The 20693-nt window shown below is 46.1% G+C and overlaps 1 protein-coding gene across 2 annotated transcripts in view; it reads left to right on the plus strand.

Moving 5' to 3' along the window:
* The window catches only part of DCLRE1B (DNA cross-link repair 1B), a 145116-nt gene that overhangs the window by 909 nt on the left and 123514 nt on the right, over nucleotides 1-20693 (plus strand). Inside the window, exons 2-4 of one of the 2 annotated variants that reach the window (XR_009244900.1) lie at nucleotides 56-221; nucleotides 1155-1337; nucleotides 7350-8637. Coding sequence is in view for 1 of the 2 variants with exons in the window: in XM_058660080.1 (XP_058516063.1) it covers nucleotides 56-221; nucleotides 1155-1337; nucleotides 7350-8428 (1428 nt within the window). In the remaining variant the exon portion in view is untranslated. Of the gene's footprint in view, nucleotides 1-55; nucleotides 222-1154; nucleotides 1338-7349; nucleotides 9918-20693 lie in introns of those variants that run through there. The other variant, XM_058660080.1, reaches the window with a different exon arrangement.

Below are 20693 nucleotides of genomic sequence, written 5' to 3' on the forward strand. Positions count from 1 at the left end.
GGGGGGTGGGGACCGTAATGTCTGTGGTCACTTGTGTGACCTGCCATCTCTCCAGGTGTCCAAGGAGTGGATTCATGCCCTGGAGGTGGGTGAGAGCCATGTGTTGCCGCTTGATGAGATTGGCCGAGAGACCATGACCGTGACCCTCCTGGATGCCAATCACTGCCCTGGAGCAGTCATGTTTCTCTTTGAAGGATATTTTGGAACCATCCTCTACACAGGTGGGCCTCCCCGGGGTCCCTGCCCTTCCTCCCAGCCTGGGGATTACTTTTCTTGAGCAACCTGCACACAGACTAGCAATCTGGACACCTTTAGGGTTATCACCTTCACACCTGATTCCACTGTTAAAAAAAAAATGGGCCCGGCACCGTGGCCTGGAGGCCATATGGGTGCCGGCTCTAATCCCATCAGTTCCACTTCCCATCCAGCTCCCTGTTTGTGACCTGGGAAAGCAGTCGAGGACGGCCCAAAGCCTTGGGACCCTGCACCCGCCTGGGAGACCTTGAGGAAGTTCCTGGCTCCTGGCTTCAGATCGGCACAGCACTGGCCATTGCGGTCACTTGAGGAGTGAATCATTGGATGGAAGATCTTCCTCTGTCTCTCCTCTTCTCTGCGTATATATATATATCTGACTCTGCAATAAAAATAAATAAATCTTTTAAAAAATAAATTTTAAAAATGTATTTATTTTTACTGGAAAGGTAAAGTTACTAAGAGAGAAGGGACAGAGCTTCTATCTACCAGTTCACTCCCCAAATGGCCACAAGGGCCAGAGCTGAGCTGATCCAAAGCCAGGAGCCAGGAGTTTCTTCCAGGTCTCCCACATGAATTCAGAGCCCAAGCACTTGGGTTATCCTCTCTGCCTTCCCAGGCCATAAGCAGAGAGCTGGATGGTAAGAAGAGCTGCCCATATGGGATGCTAACAGAGGCTTAGTGTGCTATGCCACAGTGCTGACTCTAATGCCACTGTTATAATGATCCAAACCTTGTGAAGAGTTTGTAAATAAAAAGCAGGGGTAGAATGTAGATGCTCCTGCAAAGAAACTGTGTTCCATATGATACAGAATAGTGAGAAAACACCCATCTGTGGATGCAGCAGAAGAGGCTCTTCCCATCTTGTATCTGCCCTCTGTCCCATATATCCATTCTTCTAGGCGATTTTCGCTTTACACCGTCTATGCTGAAGGAGCCAGCTCTGACACGGGGGAAAGAGATCCACGTTTTATACTTAGACAACACCAACTGCAACCCAGCCCTGGTTCTTCCTACGCGACAAGAAGCTGCCCGGCAGATTGTCCAGCTCATTCGACAGCATCCTCAACATATGATAAAGATTGGTGAGTGAATTCCTTCCCTTTGCTCAGCCACAGCTATGTTCTTTGGAGGTTCTTGCATCTTTCAAGTCTGTACCAGCTCTTGCTTCCTCCATGACAGGTTACCCTGGCCATTCCCAGGGCCCAGCATGGTAGCCTGCCTGTCCTTACCTCGCACGTGCCAGGATCCCCTATGGGCATCAGTTCTAGTCCTGGCAGCCTTGCTTCCCATTCAGCTCCCTGCTTGTAGACTGGGAGGGCAGTGAAGGATGACAGAGGGCCTTGGGACCCCGCACCCCTGTGGGAGACCTGGAGGAGGCTCTTGACTTCAGATTGGCTCAGTACCAGCCATTGCTCTTCCTCTCTGTCTCTCCTCCTCTCTATATATCTGACTTTCTAATAAAAATAAAATAAATCCTTAAAAAAAAAATGCATTCCCAGTTCCTGGTCCTCTATACCAATTTAACTTTTACTATTTCTATATCACTTTTCACCTCCCAATATTCTCTGTGCATTTATTATTATGCTATTGCCTGCTACCTATTATCTGTCCTTCACTACTCTGGATGTGCAGTAAATACCCCCCCACACACAGAAGTAAATGCTTTGAGAATATGGATAGAAGTGGGGAGAAGTTATGTGTATGCACACACAGGCTTTTGGGGACTAGAGGAGCAGTAAGGGGGGGTGGCAAGCACCCTGGAGCTCTGCTAATCCTGAACTCAACACAGAGCTGTGGAAGGATTTTTTTTTTTTTCATTTATTTGAGAGGGAGAGGGAGATGGATCACTCCTCAGGTGCCCACGACAGCTGACTGGGTCAAGGCCAGCAACCGGGAGCCTGAGCTATGTGTCCCATGTGAATGACAGGAACCTATTTTTCTTTTCCAATCTGCTTATTGTTATTGGAAAGGTAGATTTACAGAGAGAAGCAGAGTCACTGAGAGAAAGATATTCCATCCATTGGTTCACTTCCCAGATGGCTACAATGGCCAGAGCTGAGCCAATCTAAACCGGGAGCCAGGAGCTTCTTTTGATTTTGCCACATGAGTGCAGGGTCTCAAGGCTTTAGGCCATCCTTGAGAGCTTTCCCAGGCCACTGGCAGGGAGCTGGATGGGAAATGGAACAGCTGGGACAGGAACTGGTGCCCATTTGGGATCCCAACGTTTGCAGGGAGGAGGATTAGCCAATTGAGCCATTGCAGCAGACCCAAGAATATAATTACCTGAGTCATCCTCATTACAATCAGGGTCTGCGTTAGCAGAAAGAATCAGGACCCAGGGGGCTCTTTGTTTTATTGAAGATTTATATCCTGAATGCCTAATTGATGCCTGATCCAGAGGCCTTCAGGAAATACTTGTTGGGGCTACCGTCAGGGAGTGGTAGGTGCAGATGCCGATTGTGATGCTGGCATCCTGTGTCAGACTGCCGGTTTGAGTCCTGATTGCTCTGCTTTCAGTTTAGCTTCCTGCTAGCGTGCATGGGAAAACAGCAAAAGATGGCTCAAGTAACTAGGGCTCTGGAACCTATCAGAGAACCAGTTGACATTCCTGTCTCCTGGCTTTGGCCTGGCCCAGTTTTAGCCATTACAGCCATGTGGGGAATGAATCACTGAATGGAAGATTTGTCTGTATGTCTCTGTCTCCTTTACTTTACCTTTCAAACAAATGAATGAATGAATCTTTTAAAAATTCTGTTATATGGGTCCGACACGATAGCGTAGTAGTTAAAGTCCTCGCCTTCCACACGCCAGGATCCCATTAGGGTGCCGGTTCTAATCCCAGCAGCTCCACTTCCCATCCAGCTCCCTGCGTGTGGCCTGGGAAAGCAGTTGAGGATGGCCCAAAACCTTGGGATCCTGCATCCATGTGAGAGACCTGGGAGAGCTTCTGGCTCCTGGTTTCGGATTTTCTCAGCTCCAGCTGTTGCAATCACTTGGGGAGTGAACCATCAGTTGGAAGATCTTCCTCTCTCTCTCTCCTCCTCTCTGTATATCTGCCTTTCCAATTAAAATAAATAAATCTTTTTAAAATATTCTGTTATATGATTGAAAATTATTCGAACATTGTTGTTTGGACATTGTACTTTAAAATAGAGACATTGAAGAAGCATGTTTGTCCTAGTGATTCTACAATGATAACAAAACATTTTTGGAACTCTTTTTCAGAGTTGCCTTTGAGAAAGTTTGTGAAAAATCACTTTTTTAAAAGATTTATTTTGTTTATTTAGATAGTTATAGAGAGAGCAAGTAAGAGAGATCTGTCAATCTTACTGTCAATCTGTCAATCTGCTGGTTCGCTCCCCAAATGACCTCAATGGCTAGAGCTGGGCTAAGACTGAAATCAAGAGCCCAGAATTTCTTCTGGGTCTCCCATATGGATGGCAGGGGTGCAAGTACTTGGAACATCTTTTCCTGCTCTTCCCAGGTGTATTAGCATGGAGTTAGATCAAAAGTGGAGCAGCTGGGACTTGAACTGGCACTTCTATGGGCTGCTGGCATCACAGGCATCTGCTCTACCTCAGTGTGCCCCCATCACCCCGCCCCCGAGTTTGTTTCTAGAAAAGTATAATAAATATCTCTGTCTCTCCTTATCCCCCATATAACTCTGCCTTTCAAATAAAAATGTCTTAAAAGACAGTAACAACAGCAACAACACGGGTGCAGCAGTCAAGCCCTAAGACACTGCTTTGGACACCGACTTGAACTTGTCTAAGTTCAAGTCCTAATTGCATTTCTAATCCAGCTTCCTGCAGATATACAGCCTGGGAGACAATGAGTGATGGCTCAAGTACCTGGGTCCCTGCCGTCCGCATGGAGACCCAGAAAGAATTATTGGCTCCTGCCTTTGGGCTGTCCAACCCTGGCTGTTGTGGACATTTGAGAAATTAACCAGTGAATGGAAGATCCATGTCTGTCTCTCTCTGTTCCTCTGCCTTTCAAATACAATGAAAATTTAAAAAAAAAATTTGTGGCATGTAGTTCTGATATCTTTTCTAATTGATACACAAGAGGGAAAAGGTTTGGCACCATTGTGAATGTTTTATAATGCACATGTCGGGGCCCGGTGCAGTAGCCTGGCAACTAAAGTCCTTGCCTTGAACACACCAGGATCCCATATGGGTGCCGGTTCTATTCCTGGCAGCTCCGCTTGCCATCCAGCTCCCTGCTTGTGGCCTGGGAAAGCAGTGGAGGACGGCCCAAAGCTTTGGGCCCTGCACCCATGTGGGAGACCTGGAAGAGGCCCCGGGGTCCTGGCTTCAGATCGGCGCAGCACTGGCCGTTGTGGTCACTTGAGGGGTGAATCATTGGATGGAAGATCTTCCTCTCTGTCTCTCCTCTCTGTATAGCCGCCTTTCCAATAAAAATAATGAATGTTTTAAAAAAAATGACATGTCCAAATTCTAAAAGGAGTTTCAAAGTGAGATTAAATAAAAGGTAGTGACAAGGTGATATACTTCCCTGGGCAACTAAGCAATTGAGAAATGTTAGATTGCTTAACTGTTCATGAGGAAATACCAGTTATGGTTTTCAAAGCAAAAATTTCCCAGAGGCAGAGCTGGCTAGGAGGGTGCTGTGGTAATGCATGATTAGTATACTAAATAGTATAAAAATCTCTACGTTGGGCCAACTATCCAATAGACAGTGGAGATATAAACATGAGTAAAATATTGCTCAGGTTTTGAGAGTTTACAGAATAGTAGGGCAGGACCTAGAAAGGGAAATAAAATGTATATGTATAGTGGAGAAAATGAAATTGGCTATAGTTGTACCCAAAGGGTAAGATTTTGAATCATAATCAAGAACAATGTAGATTAAGAAGAACTACAGCGCAGGTGTTTGGCCAAGCAATTAAGATACTAATCTGGATACGTGCATTCCTTATTGGAGCACCCGGATTCCCGTCCTATCTCTGCTGCTGACTACATCCGCAGTATCCTGCTAATGCCCACACTGGGAGGTGCCAGGGGGTTGCTCAAATTGTTGAGTCATTGGCATGTGAGACAACAGCTTTAAGTTCTTAACTCCTGGCTGCAGCCTGGCCCAGCATCAGAGCCATCGCTGGCACTTAGGACTGAACCAGCACATGAGAGTTCTTCTATCTCACTGCTTTTGGAATAATTACAAATTTAAAGACAAACAGGTAAGAGAAACATGTTCCTTTAAAGAGTTCACATATGGCTGTGGATTAGAAATAGGCGCTCAATAAAGATATGAGAACCGACTATTAATAGCTCCCGTATCTGTTACTGTAACTGTTACCCAAGTTCACATCTCCATTTCTGTGTAACTGCTGTTGGGACCTTCAGACTGGAACTTCTGCTTTCAGCTTGCTCTCATTTGAACAGCATTGCTGCTATGCTTTTTTCTAAAGCCCTGCTCTGATCATGTGATTCCTGGGATTAGAATTAGCCATTTTTCTTTTCAGACTTCAGCAACTCCTCTCCTTCTCTTCCAGAGTTAAATGAAAGGTTTTCAGCAGTATACACAAGGCCATCTAACAGGTGTTCCCTACCTAACTCTCTAGTGCTATTTTTGTCAGTTTTTTATCTTTTTTCTTTGCAAGGATTCTTTTTTTAATTTTTTAAAATTTTAGAGGTATTTTGTTTTCTTTTTGATGATGTTTACATAGTTGAAAAGCATGCATGCCCATGTGGACCACTGATACAGTGGGAAGGGTTGAGGAATAGGAGAAAGTGGATGAGACCATTGTTTCCAATTTTCTTTTTCTTCTTCCTATATCTGGGGGAAGTGGAGAAAGAAGGGGAAAGAGCGGCTCCCAGCAGCCTAACCGCATCAGTGCTGGGGATGTGGGATGGCCACTCAATGTGATCCCAGGGTCCCGGATGTGGAGCAGATTCCGAGAGTACTGCTGAAGTGGGTTTGGATAGTTCTGAGAGGCTGTTGAGTTCATTTTCTGAGGTTGAAGAAATCCTTCTGATGTCTATTGGCTGACATAGTCCACTTTACACCCTCCACTTGCCCAGACGCTTGATGTTGAAGCTTGTCTAGGAGAGCTGTCCAATTTGTTCTGCCCTCTGTATATCCTCTGTAGGCCTCAATGAAGTGATTGTCATGTCCCCCATGTACATCTGGGCACGCCATCCCTGCGCCGGCTTCAGCAACCAAGGACTACACAGTCAGACCACAGATCCTGTGTTTTTTTTTTTTTTTTAATTTATACTATTTTTTAATTGGTTACATTGCATTATGTGACACAGTTTAACAGGCAGTGGGATTCCCCCCACCCCTCCCAAACCCCCCAGCCCTCCCCCATGGTGGACTCCTCCACCCTGTTGCATTACCACATTTCAAATTCAGCTGAGATTCTTTCATTGGAAGCATCTACCAGGCATAAAGTCCAGCATCATATTGTCCAGATAAGTTCATCAGTTCGTTGTGGAGACCATCTCTGGTCTGAACGTAGAGCTGGTAGAGTGTTTTTGACATTTCAAAGGAACAGATCCTGTGGTTTTTCCCTGTGGTTGGAGTTTGAGTCAGGAAAGTCTCTAACTCCGTTAGTCGGTCAATACTCTGTCTGTGCTTTCCTAGGGCTGTCTGCCTGTCTCCAGCATTGCCCTGTACTGCATGGCTTCTGGGTCTCCTTGTAGCCCAGATCTCTTTTGGTTGGTTTGTTACTTTTCATGGGCTTAACGCTTGGTGGATGCTTTTTTTTTTTTTTTTTTTTTTTAAAGATTTATTTTTATTACAAAGTCAGATATACTGAGAGGAGGAGAGATAGAGAGGAAGTGGAGCTGCCGGGATTAGAACTAGCGGCCATATGGGATCAAGGCGAGGACCTTAGCCACTAGGCCACACTGCCGAGCCCGGTGGATGCTTTCTTATTTAAACCTAATGATTAGGTGGATTCTGTGTGTCTCCTTCCTCCCCATTCTCCTTGTTTCTCAGTTCACATGCCACCTCTTACTGGTGGTCCCATGAATTCTGTATATCTTTATTATGTACTTGGTTGATGTCTTAGGATTCCCCAATAGCTTTCTCCTCTTACTTCCCCTAACCCCATTCACACAATTCAGGACTCTATCGCCTGGGAAAGGAATCCCTGCTGGAGCATCTGGCCCTGGAGTTGCGGACCTGGGTAGTGTTGAGTCCTCAGCGCCTGGAGCTGGTGCAGATGCTGGGCCTGGCAGATGTGTTCACAGTGGAGGAGAAGGCGGGCCGCATCCACGCCGTGGACCACACAGAGATTTGCCATTCCGCCATGCTGCGTTGGAACCAGATCCACCCTACCATTGCTATCCTTCCCACCAGCCGGAGAATCCCCACCTCCCACCCCAATATCCACACTGTCCCTTACTCTGACCATTCATCCTACTCTGAGCTTCATGCCTTTGTCTCAGCCCTGAGGCCATGCCAGGTGGTCCCCATCATCAGGCACCAGCCCTGGGGCAACTACTTTCAGGACAGCCTGAGCCCCAGGCTCTCCTTGCCTCTGATCCCAGACTCTGTGCAGCAGTACATGTGTTCCTCTTCTAGAAAGTCCAGATTCCTCTGGCTGTGGGAAAGGAGGCTGAAGAGGCCGAGGACCCAGGGTGTTGTGTTTGAATCCCCTGAGGAAGATGCTGATCCATCTCAAGCTAACAGAGACCCGAAGAAAATCAAGAAAGACAACCTTTCTCCTTGGCCTGGGGACCTTGAAAAGCAGCCTTCCCATGCTCCTTTGCTAGTCCAGAAGCAGTTGTTTGCAGACGTCTGCAGCAATGAATGGGATGGGTCAGTCCCTCTCTCTGCGTCCCAGAAAGTGGTGACAGAGTTGACTGCCCCTGTGGGATGTTCTGTGCAGTTAAGGGCTGTGGATGAGGAGTTCATCTCTCCAGACACCAGGGAGGAAATCAGTTTAAGGCCCCTGGTACCCAGGGGAGACTGTAGCCCAGAAACCTCAGGAAACCTCAGCACTTGGGTGGGCCATGACTCTCCCCTGTGTCATAGCAAGGCTGCCCCTCTTCTAGCTGCCAAGTTCAAGGGACTGGCTCTGAAGTATCTCCTGACTCCAGTGAACTTTTTCCGGACAGAGTTCTCTTCCAGGAGTTTTGACCAGCAAGTGGAAAAATACCACCAGCTCTTACAGAAACATACACAGGAGAGTACAGCATAACAGCGCTCTTCGATCCCACACTGCAGTTTCAAAGACAGTGGAGTTTATTTGGGGCTTGTCCATGTATCTTTACTGGATCCTTATGGGTTTGCCCTGGAGCAGTAATCCCCAGAACTTGAGCTTGTTTATTGGAATCTTGGCACCTATGGGATCCCTAGTTGTGCCGATGACTGTTTATAAAAAGCTTTTCATTGTAAACTCTTTGGTGTGTGCACAGCATGTTAAAGGTTCTTAGAGGTCTTCAGTAACTTAATCTGTTTAACCCAGTATTGCTCAGGCTTTTGCGAACATGCAATCTTCTTGCGTGGGTACAGGAAGAGATGAATCTGAATTTAAAAGGAGCACATCATTCCCACTGTTCTTTTGTGTGCTCGGTGGCACATAGCATGCCCCCTCACCCTCCTCCTTCAGTGAAGGAGGAGCTCTAGTTTTTAATTGAGAACTGTGGTGCTGGAGGATAATCATTAATCATGAACTGTGGTGCTAGAGGCTAAAGCGGTGGCTCCAGCAGCAGGTTCCTCTCCTGTGTTCCGAACTTGCTGTGACCCCATCCAAGTCACTTCCTGCCTCTGCCTCTGGGAGGGAACAGGAAGCCATGAAGAGAGCTTGCTTGGAACAGGGGTGAAAAATTCCACCCCTGTCTCCCGCATCAGGCTGTGCAATTAGTGAGCTGGGGGAACCTTCTGGAACAGAGCCAGTTGGGGGGCGGGGAGGCTGGGCAGCACTCAAGGCAGCAGTACCGGGAATCCATGTGACCATTAAGGCCTAGGGTATGACAGCCGTGACAGGACTCCCAGTTATGTGGAGGCCCTGATTATTTGGCTGAAATAGTTACAAAAGATCAAATGTGCTGCCAGATATTGCTCTGATTGTTCACATAGCTGGGATGTTTGTTGCTCCCCCCACCCCCTTGGTTTGAGGAAGGAGCCAGAGCACACAGCCTGTTTGTTTTAGTATCCAGGGAAGAGACCACGGAACCAGCTGGCTGGAAGGGATGGGATGTGCAGTGCTGCCCTGTCCTTCTGTTCCCAACCTGACAAAGTGCCAAGCCAGTAAGCAGGATGAGAAAGTGGGCTTTAAGAAAGGCCACAGATCCATGGAGCTGGGCAGGTGGATAAAACTGCTTCAGAATGAAACCGCCCATCTTAGCCTGCAGAAGGCTCAGTTTCCTAGCCCGGGGAAGGAAGTTGTTACTTTTGGAGGGAGCAGTGAAGAGTTTAGGAGGCAAAATAAGGGCTTGCTTTTGGACAAGCTGTTTTATCAGTGACCTTCACCGTGAGCCTCCTGAGGGCCCACCAGGAACGGTGGTACAGGAGGCATGCAGTACAGCAGGAAACCTGGCCCCTGGCTGTGCTTGAATCCAGGGCACCCTCTGCAAATTGCTTGGTGGAGCCTTGGGCTCACAGGTATTAAACAGGGATGAGATACCTGCTCATCATTGCTATGGCGCGTCAATAACAGTAAAATTCTGGTTTGGTATGTGCCACATGATGGGTTTCAAAATTGTGTGTCTTACCTTGTTTTAAATTTTTAATGTTCTTTATATGAAATAAGAAGCTTTGGGAATATATATAAATGTAAGCAAAAATATATTTTATTTCTCTCATGTACATCAGTTGCTATGCTTTTAGTCTTTCTGTAATGACAATATGTCATATATATGTTTTCAAAATCTGGATAATTTATAGCTTGAACTTTTCTTAATATCTGAATCATTTTATGTCATTAAATCTTAAAAATGTCTTTTGAAAATTTTTAAACTTTATTTGAAATTCAGTTGGGCATAGACAAAGAGCCCCTATATTTCACAGCTGGGACTGGACAGTCTGAAGGCAAGAGCTAGAACTTGATCCTGGTCTCCCATGTAAATGGCACGGACCTGAGAACTTGAACCATTGCCTGCTGTCTAGAGTGCACACCAGCAGAGAGCTCCATTTGGGTGCAGGGCCAAGACTTGAAGCCAATTGCATCTTAAATGATACCCTAAATGCTTGCCCCCAAATGTCATTAAAAAAAAAAGATTATTTTATCTTGAAAGAGTTACAGAAACGGAGGGAGGGAGATCTTGCATCTACCAGTTCACTCCTCAGATGGCTGCAGTAACCAGCACTGGGCCAAAGCAAAGTCAGGAGCTAGAAACTTGCCAGGTTTCCGACAGGGGCCCAAATGCTTGGGCCATCTTGCTCTGTTTTTCCCAGGCCATTTACAGGGAGCTGAATCCAAAATGAAACAATGCCGATAGGGGAGCTGCTATGTCACAATATCGCATCACTCCTCACCCCCACAGTGTCTTTTTTTTAAGATTTATTAATTTATTTGGAAAGTCAGATTTACAGAAATAGAGACAGAGAGAAAGGTCTTCTATTTGCTGGCTTACTCCCCAAGCAGCCACAATGGCTGGAACTGAACTGATCAGGAGCCAGGAGTTTCTCCTGGGTGTCCCATGCAGGTGCAGGGTTCCAAGGCTTTGGGCCGTCATCAGCTGCCTTCCCAGGCCACAAGCAGGAAGCTTGGGTGGGAATTAGAGCATCCTGGACACGAACTGGCACTCATGGAATTTCAGCGCATGCAAGGTGAGGAGTTTAGCCAATAGTCTATTGTACCAGGCCCCCAGTGTCATTTTTTTTTTTTTAAGATGTATTTATTTTTGGGTCCGGCGGCGTGGCCTAGTGGCTAAAAGTCCTCACCTTGAACACACCGGGATCCCATATGGGTGCCAGTTCTAATCCCGGCAGCTCCACTTCCCATCCAACTCCCTGCTTGTTGCCTGGGAAAGCAGTTGAGGACGGCCCAAAGCTTTGGGACCCTGCACCCGTGTGGGAGACCTGGAAGAGGTTCCTGGTTCCTGGCTTCGGATCGGCGCAGCACTGGCCGTTGAGGTCACTTGGGGAGTGAATCATCGGACGGAAGATCTTCCCCTCTGTCTCTTCTCCTCTCTGTATATCTTTGTAATAAAATAAATAAATCTTAAAAAAAAAAGATGTATTTATTTTTATTGGAAAGGCAGATATACAGAGAGTAGGAGAGACAGAGAGGAAAGGGAGATCCTCTGTCCACTGATCTACTCTCCAAGCAGCCACAATGGCCAGAGGTACGCTGATCCGAAGCCTGGAGCCCAAAGCTTCCTCTGGGTCTCCCATGCAGGTGCAGGGTCTCAAGTCTTTGGGCTGTCACTAACTGCCTTCCTAGGCCACAAGCAGGGAGCTGGATGGGAAGCAGGACCACTGGGATTAGAATTGGCACCCATATGGGATCCCCATGAGTGCAAGCTGAGATCTTTGGCTGCTAGTCTACTGCTCTGGGCCCCAAAGTGTCATTCTTAATAGTTGAACAACTTCCTCCTGTATGAATATACTATGGTTTCATCCCCATATCATTCAACATTTTGTGACCCATTTTTTAAAATTGTACACACCACAATGAACATACTTGTGCATATAACTTAGCCCTTTTATTTCTTTAGAGAAGATGACCAGAAGTGGGACTTGAGTTCTTGACACAAATAGTGCCAAACTGCCTTTCAAAAAAGTTTCCTTACCATCTTTTCTGCATAAAAAGTACCATTAAGATAGCCTGAAGACATCAAGTTTCAATGATGTCACTAGAATGGTACATGCTAACGTGTGGAAAGTCACCTTATGTTAAATCAATAAACATTTTCTGAAGTGTGTGGGGAAGACTCAGCCTGACTTCACTCAGAACCTCCGCCCCTGTGACACCCAAAGGTGGCTGGGACAGATAAGGGACTTCTCAGTACAAGGACCCTGCTGGTGCTATCTTCTGGCCACAAGGGAGCTTGCTCACTCTTGGGATGTGCTGTGTCACACATGTTCTTCTTCTTCTTTTTTTATTAATTACATTGCATTATGTGACACAGTTTTATAGGCACTGGGATTCCCCCCACCCCTCCCCAAACCCTCCCCCCACGGTGGATTCCTCCACCTTGTTGCATTACCACAGTTCAAGTTCACATGAGATTCTTTTCTTGCAGGCATATACCAAGCATAGAGTTCAGCATCTTATTGTCCAGATAAGTTCAACAAGTCTGCAGTATATACTGGCAAGCATGGAAACCAAGGTAGGGGGCTGACTGGTGGGGTTTTGGGGAGTCGTCCCAACTAGGCTGCAGCTCCCACTGGTTTGCATGAGGGCCAAATGTAAAGTGGGTAGGATTGGGCTGAACTGCAACAACCATTGTTTCATGTGGAAGACAGGGCTGGAAACAGAATTGACCCAGCAGTTGCAGCCACCAGCATGTGTATAAGCTGATTGGGGCGACAGACTGTGCCAGACCCTGTACTGGCAAGCACACTCAAGAATCAGGTCTTGGGCCCGACGACATGGCCTAGTGGCTTAAGTCCTTGCCTTGAACGCGCCGGGATCCCATATGGGCACCGGTTCTAATCCCGGAAGCTCCACTTCCCATCCAACTCCCTGCTTGTGGCCTGGGAAAGCAGTCTAGGACGGCCCAAAGCCTTGGGACCCTGCACCCACGTGGGAGACCTGGAAGAGGTTCCTGGCTCCTGGCTTTGGATTGGCGCAGCACTGGCCATTGTGCTCACTTTGGGAGTGAATCATCGGACGCGAGATCTTCCTCTCTGTCTCCTCCTCTCTGTATATCTGACTTTGTAAAAATCAATAAATAAATCTTAAAAAAAAAAAAAAAAAAAAGAATCAGGTCTGGGATCACCGCAGACGAAGTTTCTTTGGAGATCCGTCCAACTGAACTGCTGATCTCAGAACCCCAGTCATGAAGAGACTACGTCAGCCAGTGGATTCTGAAGAGATTTCATTGTACTTGAAACAGGGAGCAACTCAAAATAGTTGAGCTATCAAAACTGCTTGAGCAGGACCCTCGGAGCATGCCCCACATCGGGGATCTGGGATGGGTGGGAGGCTGGATGGGGCTTCTCTCTTTCTCCCCTGACCCCAGATACAGAAAAAAAAAATAATGATATTGGTATGGAAGCAATGGTCTTACCCACTTTCCTGTAGCCCTTGACCCTTTGTATCCTAATCAACTATGTAAGATTATTAAAAAAAATAAAGATGAAACATACATCAGAATTTATTGGAGTTTACTCTTAAATTAAATGAATTTTAGTTTATGGAAGTTTTGCACCAGTGATTTTAGAAAAAAATGAATTTTAAAAAGTCACGGGAATAGGGCCCGGCGGCGTGGCCTAGCAGCTAAAGTCCTCGCCTTGAAAGCCCCAGGATCCCATATGGGCGCCGGTTCTAATCCCGGATGCTCCACTTCCCATCCAGCTCCCTGCTTGTGGCCTGGGAAAGCAGTTGAGGACGGCCCAAAGCATTGGGACCCTGCACCCATGTGGGAGACCCGGAAGAGGTTCCTGGTTCCCGGCTTTGGATCGGCGCGCATCGGCCCGTTGCGGCTCACTTGGGGAGTGAAGCATCGGATGGAAGATCTTCCTCTCTGTCTCTCCTCCTCTGTGTATATCTGACTCTAATAAAATGAATAAATCTTTAAAAAAAAAAAGTCACGGGAATAAAAAATCTGCCTTTCGAATAACAATAAATAAATCTTTTTTAAAAAGCTTGAATTATAGCTATCAGTAGTCTTGGATCCCCATTTCAATTATCAGGTTAGACTGCTGGAAGGTGAAATGTTTCCTCAATGCTGCATCCTAGCCTCAGTGTACTCACTTCAACATATGTTTCAGAGGAGCTAAGAAAATTGGGTCAAGCTCATTTACCCTGCTAATCAACCTTTGCAGAGACAAAGTATCAGGATGGGATTAGACACCTGGTATTTAAGGAATTAGTGATAAAGAGTTAGGAGAAAACCTGCCTTCAGGTGGAAAATAAAATCAGCTCCATGCCTTCAAATTCCTGCCTATTTTCCAGGCTCATTTTATCTACTTCCTATTTCCCATTCAATGTTGGGAAACAACAACAACAACTTTACCTCTTCTAAGAAGATGCTTATTAAAAAAAATTATTTTTATTTGAAAGGAAGATTTTTACAGAAAGAAAAGTCTTTCATCTGCTCGGTTAGTCCCCAAATAGCTGCAAGGGCTAGAGCTGAGCTAATCTTAACCTGGGGCTAGAAGCTTCCTCTGAGTCTCCATTATGGATGCTGGATCCCAAAGACTTGGTCCACCCTCTGCTGCTTTCCCAGGCCATAAGCAGAAGTGGAGCAGCCAGGACATGAACAGGTGTCCATATGGATGCTGGCGCTACAAGGTGAAGGACTAGCCTGCTACACTACTGCTGACAGCCCCTAATATGTTTATTCTTCACTCAGAATTCAAACTAGGACAGGAATATTTTTGGTCCATATGATTTTGGTTCATGTGATCAGGATTTCCCTATCTGTGAGATTAATATGTCATAATAGGAAAGGCATGGGCATTTAAGGAGCAGACAACCTGTGACTTCCTAGCTTTGTGTATTCTACAGCCAGTTACTTAGCTTTTTGGTTTTTTGTTAGGGAACAATGCCCAACTCATCATCGGGTTTAGGGGAGAATGACATGGGGGGAAAAGTGACCAAAGTTCACAGAAGCATTCTATCCATTTTAGAGAAGATTTTTTTTCCTGTTATCTTTGCCAGACCTTGAATTCTGTTTACAACACAAAGGGTGACATTGTGGGTGGATACCCTGGCTAATCTACCTTTCAGGCCTGGAGAAGTACACCAGGAGATTGGCTGATGATGTATTTCCTGGTAGGCAGTTTCCTGGAGTTCAGTCCAGCTGGAAGGACCATTACCCGAAGCATCCAAAGATGCATTTATCCAGATATCAAAAGACAGCAGGATTCATAGCTGTGGGAGATGAACACGACTGAATAGAGAGGGTATATATCCGTCTCACACAGGAAAAGTTGTCAGAAGTACATTTGCACAAGATTGAGGAAGTGACCTGAGCTACCAACAGTGTAGACTGAAAACCAGCAGATTGAGAAAAACAAGGCCTGCCACTGCTGCTGCCCTTCTGCCAGGGGACACCAGGTTGCTGAGAAAAGGGTTTTATATGTAAAATACTAGAACTGAAAAGAGAGGAACAAAACACAATGCCTGCTGATGCAGTCCACCCTTCCTTCCCCAGCTCTCTGCCAGGGAGCGTCTGCTTGCCAGGAGGAGGTGACCAGAAAAATGCCATGACTCCTGACACTACTGCAAATGGCCAGCTCACTGACTTGAGGTCTGACTTGGGTTCAAGCAGCTAGTTTGCTCCAAAGAAGGAACCCACACTGCTTACCTTTGCCCCAAAGCACCAGACTTGAGCTGTTGCTAAATTCCATCTGTCTTAGGAGGAAGCAAGTAGGCTTTTTTATATGTATACCAGAAGCCCTCCTTGATAACACAGCACTTTCCAGGGCAGAGAACAGGTCCATGCGATTTGTGCAGCCATGGGCATTCTGAACACAAACCCTGGAGCTATACTTGCTTGCTCTGGGCCATCTAGGGAAGTTTCCTATGGTTTCTTGAGCTTATCACCAACAGCAGCCCTTACTCAACCCAGAGGACCAGACCGGAAGGAAGCCCCTTTAGTGCGTTTTACCATGGGATACTGGGGGCTGAGAACACAAACCCCAACCTCACCCTTGCATTGGGTACAGTCCCTGCTGTACCCTGCAACTCTGGGACTGTCACTGCTGGTACTAGAACCCCTAGAGTAACTTGCACTGACCACTAGGATCTAGAGGCCCTGCCTATATTCCTGTGCCTTGGAGTGGTGACTGCCTGTAGACAATCCCTGAAATAACTGGCGTTCATCTTGTGAGACCTGGGTAAGGACCCCACTGTTTCCAGCAGCTCCAGGACTGTGAAAATTAATACTGTATGCTTCATGGTCATTGGAACAGAGCTTCCAGGACCTAGGGAAGAACCTACCCGCAACTGAGTTCTCCAGACCCACATTTGCCAATGTGCAACCTTAGGAATAGCCTGTATTCACCCTGAAGGACTGAGTCAAAGTCTCCTTAAAATTTCCTGAGGTTGGGGCTTGAGTTATTGGTGCTATAAGCCCCAACATTAGTTACACCCACAAGGCAGGACCTAAAGAAGGTTTTATATACATTTTTAGTCCAAGGGTCATAGCCATTAGTGCCACAAGCATCACTCAGGCTTGCTTCTTAGGACAAGGGGACAGCTCCCTCTGTGTCCCACACCACCGGAAACCTGGTTACAGCCATCAGAATTCTAGAGTAATTGACATCTAACTCTTTGTGGATTAAAGACATACATTTTTGGAAGCTCACATCCACTTCAAAGTCGTACAACTACCTATGCAAATTATTTCAGAATAGATAACTGTGGTTGTCTAGACACTGGTTACCACATGAAAAAAATCACTCAGAGATTATAACTCAAGCCTAAGTGACATCCCGCATGCCATCTAAACAAAAAAAGGCTTGTCCAGGAAAGCTTATTCCATCAAAAAAGGAACTGTTGCATCAGATATGCAGATGGCAATGTAAAGACACAGGATACAAGAAGAAGCAAAGACTCATGCTACCTCTTGAAGAACACAGTGGTCCTCCAGAAATAGATCTTGATCTAAGGGAATGCTATGAAATGACTGAAGAAGGACTCAAAATAGTGACCCTAAGGAAACTCAGCTAGATGTAAGACAATCCAGATAGTTTAAAGATGTAGGAAAATAAGAGGATGTGAAGGAGAACCTCAATAGAAAGAAGCTGTAAAAAGAACCAAACAGAAATGTTGGAGTGGAAAACTTCAACAAGTGGAATCATGCAGTTGAGAGTGTCAAGAGCAGAATAGACCAACCAAACTTCTGAAATAATCTAGTCAGACAAAAATAAAGAGACTTAAAAAGAGGGCCTGGCATGATGGCCTGATGGCTAAAGTCCTCGCCTTGAACGCGCCAGGATCCCATATGGTTGCTGGTTCTAATCCCGGCAGCTCTGTCTCCCAATCAGCTTCCTGCTTGTGGCCTGGGAAAGCAGTTGAGGATGGCCCAAAGCCTTGGGACCCTGCACCCACATGGGATACCTGGAAGAAGTTCCTGGATCCTGGCTCTGGATTGGCTCAGCTCCAGCCATTGGGGCCACTTGCGGAGTGAACCGTTAGACAGAAGATCTTCCTTTCCTCTCTGTCTCTCTTCCTTTCTGTATATCTGACTTTCCAATAAAAATAAATAAATCTTTTTAAAAATGCTCTTTTTTAAAGATGTATTTTATTTTTTAATTGGGAGATCTCTCTCTCTCTGCCTTTCAAGCAAATAAAAATAAGTTCAAAATGAATAAATTTTTTTAAAAAAGACAAGGACAAATTACAACAGACGAACAAGTGATACAAGAGAGGCCCAGAGAGTGACTATACGTACAGAATAGAGAGACTAGATTTGGTTGAGAATTTCAGAATGTCGTAGGGAAACAAAGGGGCTGACCTTACACTTGCTCCAGTTGTAGGTTCTTACCCCACACTAGCTCTTTAAACTATTAGCGCTTGAATCAGTCAACTCCAATTCAAGGAGAGCAGAACCACTGGGAAAAGGAATAACTGGTATCACCACAAAGTGTGGCCTCTCTTGGGGTCCATGATGCTACTCCTTTCCACATGTGCTTGATCTGCCCTCTCCTCTTCTTGTATACTCCTGTGTATAAGTACACTCCTGTGTACTTCAGTGATATTTCAAACCTTTATGACTCAAACTCTTACAACATATGAAGCCATCGAAAGACACCTTTAGGCTCCACGGGTCTGGACCTGCAGTATCCTGAGTCAGCTTCCCTGGACCACAGAAACAGGTCTGATTACCCATCCTCCTCACAGAGATGGCAAAATTAATCCCTCTAATATCTTGCAGCCCTGTTTAAACCTAGTAACCACCGAGAAATCAAGTGCTTAATCACCTTGCCCTCTGATTCTTTCATTAAGTCCCCAGGTCCCTTGCTCTGGGGCCTGTAATTTTCATGTCCTCAAAAAATTTTTTTTTTTAATTTTGAATGATGTGGTACAATTTTATGTAGACTGGGATTTCCCCCCAAACTCCGACCCCCCAACAGATTTTCCCCTCTTTACTACAGTGGTATAATCCTTCATGAGGAATATAATTCCATTAGTCTCTTATTTAAGTGTACCCCAACATTGCTGGTACAAAGTCAGTCCATCATCCCATTGCCATTGTCTACACATGTCCAACAGTTTTGATGGGAATCCATCTTTCATCTGGAAGCAGGGATGCATGTTGCATTATACCCCCACATCTGGATATGGTAGACCCCAGTACTCCATCATTAAACATTTCCATAATTGAGAAGCCGTGAAACAAGGTCAACAACCGGTATGAGTTAGAACAACAACCTCAACAACAACAACAACAACAACAAATTACAGCAACATGAAAAAATGCGTCACTGAGTAACCAACACTTGGTTCCTCAAAATCTTTCTGGAAGATCCCCTTTGCCCATCTTGCCTGAACTGAGCACTGGCTCTCTGAGCAACTGCTTTCTGTCCAGCCATCTCAGACAGAGGCCTTTACGTCAGAAGTTGATGTTCTCCTTGCTTTCCTAGCTTCTCCTGACCATCATTCTAGTTCCCGCCTGTGGCAGTCTCTCATCCTTAGAAGGGCATGCTGTCTAGCCACACTGTCTTCTTCCTTACTTGTTTATCCAGATTTGAACCACTGACTCATGGCCTTCTCCTCCCTCATAACTCTGTCATCATGTTGGATGACTTCAACAGTCTGGTCATTCAGTTTCCTTGACTTGTTGTCTCTAAAGACATTGTTCTTCCTGTACCTCACCATCCTGCCATTACTAGAAGTTATCCTGCACCTGAAATCTGTCTGAGATCTTCAGTCCCAGCTTTGCTCAAGTCTTCCCTGCCAAAGGCTTACCGTTCATAAGCCCCTGGGTATCACTCCCATCTTGACATGACTTTATGTATCCCATGGCTTGCCGGTAGAGTATCCCACCTTGGTTCCGTCTGAGAGATACTTGCTTTGAAAAATTCTAATTCTGGATAAATCATCTCATCGATCTACTCTTTGCTCATGTTGGAGCAGTGAGGTATTGTTGGAAAAATCATTCAATCAGGCCAATTTATCTGTTCATCTGAAAGCAGAGTGACAGACAAGAAGAGACAAGGAGATTTTCCATTTGTTGATATACTCCCCCAAATGCCCACAGCAGTCAGAGCTGAAGCTGACTAACAGAAACTCAGTCTTGATTCCATGGGGTCAAGAACCCAATCACTAGAGCCATTACCACAGCCTCTCAGGTTTTTCATTCCTAGGAAGCCATAGTACAGAGCTGAAGGCTGAAGTTCAACCCAGGCGCTGCAATACAAAATTCAAGAGTCTCAGGCCCGGCGCGACAGCGTAGCAGTTAAGGTCCTCGCCATGAATGCACCAGGATCCCATATGGGCACTGGTTCTTTTGTTTGTTTGTTTGTTTTCAGGTTTATTTTATTTTTATTACAAAGTCAGATATAGAGACGAGAAACAGAGAGGAAGATCTTCCGTCCGATGATTCACTCCCCAAGTGAGCGCAATGGCTGGTGCTGCGCCAATCCAAAGCCAGGAGCCTGGAACTTCCTCCAGGTCTCCCACGTGGGTGCAGGATCCCAAAGCATTGGGCCGTCCTCAACTGCTTTCCCAGGCTATAAGCAGGGAGCTGAATGGAAAGTGGAGCTGCTGGGATTAGAACCGGCGCCCATATGGGATCCCGGGGCTTTCAAGGCGAGGACTTTAGCCACTAGGCCACGCTGCCGGGCCCATGGGCACTGGTTCTAACCCTAGCAGCCCTGCTTCCCATCCAACTCCCTGCCTGTGGTCTGGGAATGCAGTCGAGGATGGCCCAAGACTTAGGGACCCTGCACCCGCGTGGGAGACCCAGAGGAGGCTCCTGGCTTCGGATTGGCTCAGCTCCAGCTGTTGCGGCCGCTTGGGGAGTGAACCATCAGACAGATCTTCCTCTTTGTATATCTGCCTTTCCATTAAAAAAAAAAAAAAAAAACTTTAAAAAAAAATTCAGGAGTCTTAACTATTAGGCTATACCCACTCCCTGATTACATTGTAAACAATTTATTTATTTGTTTGAAAGCAAGAATAGTAGAGACAGAGGAAGGGATAAGCAGACTAACATTATGGCTTAATTTGCTAATTCTCTACCTACAAGTGCCAGCATTCCATATGGACACCAGTTTGTGCTCCAGATGCTCCATTTCCCATCCAGCTTCCTGCTAACAGCCTGGGAAAGTAGTGGAGGATGGTCTAAGTCCTTGGAAACCTGTACCTGTGTGAGAGACCCAGAAGAAGCTCCTGGCTC

The sequence above is a fragment of the Ochotona princeps genome, chromosome 2 (assembly GCF_030435755.1).
Source record: "Ochotona princeps isolate mOchPri1 chromosome 2, mOchPri1.hap1, whole genome shotgun sequence".
NCBI lineage: Eukaryota > Metazoa > Chordata > Mammalia > Lagomorpha > Ochotonidae > Ochotona > Ochotona princeps.